This window comes from Penaeus vannamei, chromosome 4, assembly GCF_042767895.1.
Source record: "Penaeus vannamei isolate JL-2024 chromosome 4, ASM4276789v1, whole genome shotgun sequence".
Lineage (NCBI taxonomy): Eukaryota > Metazoa > Arthropoda > Malacostraca > Decapoda > Penaeidae > Penaeus > Penaeus vannamei.
In genome coordinates, this window is record NC_091552.1 from 45,413,890 (window position 1) to 45,421,389 (window position 7,500).

A 7,500-nucleotide genomic window follows, 5' to 3' on the forward strand; every position below is an offset into this window, starting at 1 on the left:
GGTCTTTTGTGACTGCCCCAAACTAGCCACACCAACCAGTGAAAATGAATGACTGGCATGGATCTAAAGGTTTTCCATTTTCTTGATTAATTCGTTTCATTCCTTCGATAATAATGGGCGATTATAGGAAATGCGATGATAACACTGATAATCGTATTCATGAAACAATTTCACAAATGAAAATAATGTTAATTCTAACGGTAATGCTGATGCTAATGATACTGATAATAAGATATTGTTTCGGTTAACATCAGCATTACTATTATCATTATTGACATTGCCATGTTATTATCAATATTGTTATAATCTTTATCTTATAACTATTAGCATTACTATCGTTATTATTACTATTACTATTGTTTGTCTTTTATTATTATCATTATCACTATCATCACCATCCTTATCATTATCTTCATTATTATTCTTATTATCATTATTATTTGTATTTTTTTATTATTTACTTATTTATTTATTTTTTACATCCTGTTTGTTTCATTTCTGGTGCCAAGTTCCTACTATGTACCAATCACGACTATGTTCTGCAGTTCTTCCAGTTTGATATATCCTGGGATTTGATCAAATGTCTATTCCTTTTTTGAACAAGACCGATAAATCCTATAATTTTTAGTATTGTTGTAGTTTTTATGCTCCACATTCCCTCTATTTTATTTTCCTTTTATATTTTGTGAGCTTCTGTTTCATTTCCAAACCGGTGTCCTTTTTAGATGGTCATGGTAGTAAGGCGACAGGTTCTCTCTACTTGAAGCGACCGAGGTATGTGATTGTGGTGGGAATGTATAGCGCTCTCTCTCTCTCTCTCTCTCTCTCTCTCTATCTATCTATCTCTCCCCCCCCCTCTCTCTCTCTCTCTCTCTCTCTCTCTCTCTCTCTCTCTCTCTCTCTCTCTCTCTCTCTCTCTCAATCTCTCTCTCACACACACACACACACACACACACACACACACACACACACACACACACACACACACACACACACACACACACACACACACACACACACACACACACATTATTTAATATTTGATCGATTTTCCTTCATATCCTTATCTGTTGGAATTAGCTTGTCCCACAGATTGGTCTTTACGTCGTTTTCTGTTGTTGGTTCATGTTTATGTTACTTTTTCTTTCCCTTCGATGTCAGAGTGTTTTCATATCAGTTAGTGTGAATACATGTTGCTGTCTCTTTGTGTTTTATTTCTGTTTTGGATAATATTGGACATGCCCGTGACTAAGTGGTCTATGGTCTCTTGCTCTTGGTTGTAAATTCTCCATGTTGAGCCAATCCCATATTCCAAGACCTGTAATAACTGGTCTCGGTACATAGGCATTTGAACAGCAATGATAAACCCACTTTAGACGAGATGTTTATTAGCCAATTGTCTGGTCTTCGTCTACGTCATCTACCCCATCTTCTCTGTTTCTGAATCTTGTCCATAGAAGGGTTTACATGGAAGGGTTTATATTGGCGATTGTCCTTGTGGTGTTCTGCGGCTTCTAGTTCAGCATTCTGTTTTGCCCTTCTAGTATGGGTGGTTTTCAACTCTCATATTTCGAGTTTATTTGATTAGTAGTATCATTATTGTTGTTATCATTATCATTATGATTGCTATTTTCATTATCATTATAATTGTTATTGTTATCATCATTGTTATTATTATAATTATTATTATTATTATTATTATTATTATTATTATTATTATTATTATTATAATTATTATTATTGTTGTTGTTGTTGTTGTTATTATTATCATCATCATCATCATCATTGCTATTATTATCATTATTATCTTTACTATTGTTATCGTTATTGTTATTATCATTATTGTTGCTGTTATTGTTATTATTGTTGTATTTTTTAATTATTACTCTTAATATTATTATTATTGTTATTTATTATCATTAATATTATCATTACTACTATTATTATCATTCTTACTATTAAAATCGTTATCATTATCGCTATTATTGCTAGTAGTAGTTTTATATTGCTATTATTATTATTAATAGTACGAGCAGCAGCAGTAGTAGTAGTACTATTATTATTGTTGTTGTTGTTATTGTCATTATCGTTATTGTTTCATTGTCATTATTATTACTGTTATCATTATCATTATTATTATCATTGTTATTATTATCATTATTATTATCATGCCATTACCAGTATTACTGTTATTGTCATAATAATTATTATTATCATTATCAATATTACTATCATCATCAACATTGTTAGTATCATTATCATCAATTTTTTTATCATTATCAGTATTTTCGCTGCAACGATTATCCTTGTGATTATTGTTATCATCACTGTTATTATCATTTCCATTATCATTGTTATTGTTTATTATCATCATTATCAATACTGTTATTGTTATTAACATCATCACCATCATCATCATCCTCGTCATTATCACGAATGTTATCAAAATTAGTATTATTATCACATAAATCCTCTTTCTATTATCCTCACGAAACTCATCATCACCAGAAAAAAGATTCTGTCGCAACTTTGCAACAGACAGCGAGGTGAAACAGAGTGTGAAGTGAAAGTTGTCTGACAGACCAAAAGATAGTGTGTTTTCTCATTGCAAAGGGTTCTGTAAAAGGTTCATTTCAGTGCTGTTGCCTTTCGAAAAAGATGGTATGAATTATTCAGTAATGTGTATTGGTAAGGGTGATGATGTGGATATGCACACACACACACACACACACGCACGCACGCACGCACGCTCGCACGCACGCACGCACGCACGCACGCACGCACGCACGCACGCACGCACGCACACACACACACACACACACACACACACACACACACACACACACACACACACACACACACACACACACACACACACACACACACACACACATACACATACACATACACATACACATACACACACATACACATACATATATACATACATACATACATGAATATATATATATATATATATATATATATATATATATATATATATATATATATATGTACATATCCATATAAATAGATGAACTGATAGGAAGATAGATAGGTATATACACAGAGGCCCAGCAAGAAAGGCGACCGAGCCAGGGGATTCCACGAGCGCAGACCGAGCCAGGGCGCGGGAGGGAAATGCGATCCCGATTTAAATTTTCTAGCAATTCCTTTATTCAATCGCTGTTAGCCCGGACACGAGGCTCATTTGCAGGATCTCTCTCTCTTTCTTTCTTTCTCTCTCTCTCTCTCTCTCTCTCTCTCTCTCTCTCTCTCTCTCTCTCTCTCTCTCTCTCTCTCTCTCTCTCTTTCTCACAGGTTCCCCTCGCAACATGTACTCTGCGCGCTCTCATTGACACGCGGAGGACAGCTGGAGTGGGCTGAGGGCGGGACAGAGGTGGGCGGGGTTTGTTTGCTTGCTGGGGTCATGGGGGGGGGTTCCTTTAATTTTTTTGTTCCTCCTTTTTCTTCTTCTTCCCTTTCTTCTTCTTTTTTCTTTTATATATATTTTTTTTTCCTCTCTGTTTTTTCTCTCTCCTCTTTCATCTCTCCACCTATCCCCTCTCTTTTCTTTCCTTATATATATGTATATATTTATATATATTATCATCTTCCTCCTTCTCCCTTTTCCATATCTCCTCTTCCTTCTGCCTTCTTGCCTCCTTCCTATCCCTTCATCTCTTCTCCTCTCTCCTTCTATCTTCCCTCTCCTCTCCCCTTCTCTCTCTATCTTCTCTCTCCTTTTCTCTTCCGTCTCTTCTCTACCTTTCCCCTTCCTTTTTCCCCTCTTCTCTCCCCTCGTATCTTCTCATATCTCCCTTCCCTTCTCTCTTTTTTCTCCCCTCTCACTCCTCTCTCCTTCTTCTCTCTCCCCCTCCTCTCTCTTTCTCATCTCTCCTTCTCTCCTGCTTCTCTGTCTCCCCTCCTCTCTCCTTCTTCTCTCTTCCCCCTCATCTCTACCTTCCCCATTTTCTCCCCTCTCCCCTCCCCTTCTTTCTTAATTTCTCCCCTTGTTGGTGCCTGTGCTTCTTCCTCTTCCTCTCCCCTCTCCTCGGATCCCTTTCTCTTATACTTCTGTTTCTGTCTGTCTCTTTATGCTCTTTTATTTCTATTCCTCCTCCTCCTCCCCTCCTCCCCTCCCTCCTCCTCCCCCCTCCCATTCCTCCTCCCTCCCCCTCCCTCCCCATCTTCCCCATACCCTCCTCCTCCCTCCTCCCTTCCTCCCCTCTCCTCCTCCCTTCCCTCCTCCTGCTCCTCCTCCCTCCTCCTCCTCGTCCTCCTCCTTCTCCCCTCCTCCCTTCCTCCTCCACCTCCTCCCTTCTCCTCCCTCCCTCCCTCCCTCTTCCCTTTCCTCCTCCCTCCTCCTCCCTCCCCTCCTACCTACCTCCTCCTCCCCCTTCCTCCTCCTCCTTCTTCCTCCTCCCCCTTCTCCTCCTCCTCCTCCCTTCCCTCCCTCTCTCCCCCTCCTCCCTCCTCCTTCTCCTCCCTCCCTTCCCTTCCTCCTCCAAATCCACCTCCTCCCTCCCTCCCCTACAAGTATCCTCCTCCTTCCCATTCCTCCTCCCCTTCCTTCCTCCCTCCTCCCCTCCTCTCCTCCCTCCCTCCTCCCTTATTCCCTCCTCCCCCTCCATTCCACCCCCTTCCCCTCCTCCTCCTCCTCCTCCCTTCCTCTCCCTCCTTCCTCCTCCCTCCCTCCCTCTCCCTCCCTCCTCCTCCTCCCTCCCCTCCATTCCTCCTCCTCCGCCTCCTTCCCTCCTCCTCCCTCCCCTTCCTCCTCCTCCCTTCCTTCCTCCTCCTCCTCCTCCCTCCTCCTCCCTCCCATTCCTCCTCCTCCCTCCATTCCTCCTCCCTCCTCCCTTTCCCTCCTCCTCCTCCTCCCTCTCCCATTCCTCCTCCCTCTCCCATTCCTCCTCCTTCCTCCTCCTCTTCCTCCTCCCTCTCCTCTCCACTCCTCCTCCTCCCCCCTCCATTCCTCCTCCTCCCCACCTCTTCCTCCCATTCCTCCTCCCTCCTCCTCCCCCTCTTCCCCTCCTACCCTCCTCCTCCTCCTCCCATTCCTCCTCCCCCTCCCATTCCTCCCCTTCCCTCCTCCCTCCTCCTCCCTCCCTTTCCTCCTCCTCCTCCTCCGCGCCCCTTCCTCCTCCCTCCTCCTCCTCCTTCATTCCCTCATCATCGCCTCCTCCCTCCCCTTTCCTTCCTCCCTCCTCCTCCTCCTCTCTTCCTCCCATTCACCCTCCCTCACCCTCCTTCACTCCTTCCCATCCCATCCTCCTCCCTCCCTCCTCCCTCCCTCCTTCCTCCTCCCCTCCCATTCCTCCTCTCCTCTCCTCCTCCCCCTCTCCTCCTCCTCCTCCTCCTCGGCCGTGGATGTACTTGTCCGCTCGCTCGCCTCACGTTGTTATTTTATTTGCGTCGGCGAAGGCTATTAAGAACGGCGCCCCAGACACCTTTGGTCAGGCTCGGTAGCGCGTTTAATCCTTCCGCTGTTTCTCTCCCTTCTCCTCTTTCTCTCTCTTTTTTCTTGTTCTTCTTTCTCTTTCTTCGTCTCTTTTTTTCTTCTTGTCTCTTGTTTTTTTCTTCTGTTTTTCTCTTCCTCCTTTTTTTTTTTTCTTTCTTTTTTTCGTCTCTTTTTTTCACTTCCTTCGTCTTGCTCTTCTCTCTTTATCTTCTGTTTCTTTTCCTCCTTTTTTTTATTCTTCTTTTTTTGTCTTTTTTTTCTCTGTCTTGCTCTTTCTCTTTTTTTTTCCTTTCTCTGTTTCTCTCGTCTCTTCCTCTTTTTTCTTCTCTTCTTCCTTCCCTCTCCTTCTTCTTCTTTCCATTTCTCCCACTCTATGTTCTCCTCCTCCTCCTCTTCTTCTTTTCTTCTTCTTCTTCTTCTTCTACTACTTCTTCTTTTCTTCATCGTCTTCCACTTCTTCTTTTTTTCTTCTTATTATTATTATTCCTCCTCCTCCTTCTCCTCCTCCTCCTCCTTATTATTATTATTATTATTATTATTATTATTATAAATATTATTATTCCTCCTCATTCTCCTCCTCTGCTCCTCCTCAGTTCCCATATAAGGAAGACGATGCCTCCTACGATCTCTATCACCACTCAGCCTCTGAAGGGAGGAAGGAGGGAGAGAAGGAGGGAGGTGATGGAAGAAGGAAGGAAGGAGGGAAGGATGGAAAGAGGAAGAAGAGGGTGGAAGAACAAGTCTAGGAAAAGCACCGACCATGAGGGTTTGTCTCCTTATCCCACCGTCAGCTAGTCTCTCGTAGTCTCAGATAGTCGTTGCTAGTGTCTGGTAGTCTCTGGTAGTCGTTGCTAGTCTCTGGTAGTCCCTGGTAGTCGTTGCTAGTCTCTGGTAGTCCCTGGTAGTCGTTGCTAGTCTCTCATAGTCCCTGGTAGTCGTTGCTAGTCTCTCATAGTCCCTGGTAGTCGTTGCTAGTCTCTGGTAGTCCCTGGTAGTCGTTGCTAGTCTCTGGTAGTCCCTGGTAGCCGTTGCTAGTCTCTCATATTCCCTGGTAGCCGTTGCTAGTCTCTCATAGTCCCTGGTAGTCGTTGCTAGTCTCTGGTAGTCCCTGGTAGTCGTTGCTAGTCTCTGGTAGTCCCTGGTAGTCGTTGCTAGTCTCTGGTAGTCCCTGGTAGCCGTTGCTAGTCTCTCGTAGTCTCAGATAGTCGTTGCTAGTCTCTAGTAGTCTCAGATAGTCGTTGCTAGTCTCTGGTAGTCCCTGGTAGTCGTTGCTAGTCTCTCATAGTCCCTGGTAGTCGTTGCTAGTCTCTGGTAGTCCCTGGTAGTCGTTGCTAGTCTCTGGTAGTCCCTGGTAGTCGTTGCTAGTCTCTGGTAGTCCCTGGTAGCCGTTGCTAGTCTCTCGTAGTCTCAGATAGTCGTTGCTAGTCTCTAGTAGTCTCAGATAGTCGTTGCTAGTCTCTGGTAGTCCCTGGTAGTCGTTGCTAGTCTCTGGTAGTCCCTGGTAGTCGTTGCTAGTCTCTGGTAGTCCCTGGTAGTCGTTGCTAGTCTCTGGTAGTCCCTGGTAGTCGTTGCTAGTCTCTGGTAGTCCCTGGTAGTCGTTGCTAGTCTCTGGTAGTCCCTGGTAGCCGTTGCTAGTCTCTCGTAGTCTCAGATAGTCGTTGCTAGTCTCTGGTAGTCCCTGGTAGTCGTTGCTAGTCTCTGGTAGTCCCTGGTAGTCGTTGCTAGTCTCTCATAGTCCCTGGTAGTCGTTGCTAGTCTCTCGTAGTCTCAGATAGTCTTTGCTAGTCTCTGGTAGTCCCTTGTAGTCGTTGCTAGTCTCTGGTAGTCCCTGGTAGTCGTTGCTAGTCTCTCATAGTCCCTGACAGCCGTTGCTAGTCTCTCGTAGTCTCAGATAGTCGTTGCTAGTCACTGGCAATACCCTAATAGTCATTACTTAAAGATCAGTCCTTTGCCTGCGGTGTAGTTGTCTAATAGTCCCTGCTAGTCTCTGGTACCTCCCTGGTATTTCATGGTAATACCGGTAGTCCATAGAAGGCCTC

General features: G+C 44.0%; 1 protein-coding gene across 1 annotated transcript in view; it reads right to left on the reverse strand.

The window, feature by feature from the left end:
* Window positions 1-6,268: 6,268 nt before the first annotated feature.
* The window catches only part of LOC138861642 (protein SON-like), a 1,304-nt gene continuing 72 nt past the window's right edge, over window positions 6,269-7,500 (reverse strand). Inside the window, exons 1-4 of the mRNA XM_070121461.1 lie at window positions 7,480-7,500; window positions 7,214-7,289; window positions 6,764-7,159; window positions 6,269-6,657 (exon numbers count right to left, since the gene is read on the reverse strand). The exon at window positions 7,480-7,500 is cut by the window's right edge and continues 72 nt beyond it. Of these exons, the coding sequence (XP_069977562.1) occupies window positions 6,269-6,657; window positions 6,764-7,159; window positions 7,214-7,289; window positions 7,480-7,500 (882 nt within the window). The remainder of the gene's footprint in view (window positions 6,658-6,763; window positions 7,160-7,213; window positions 7,290-7,479) is intronic.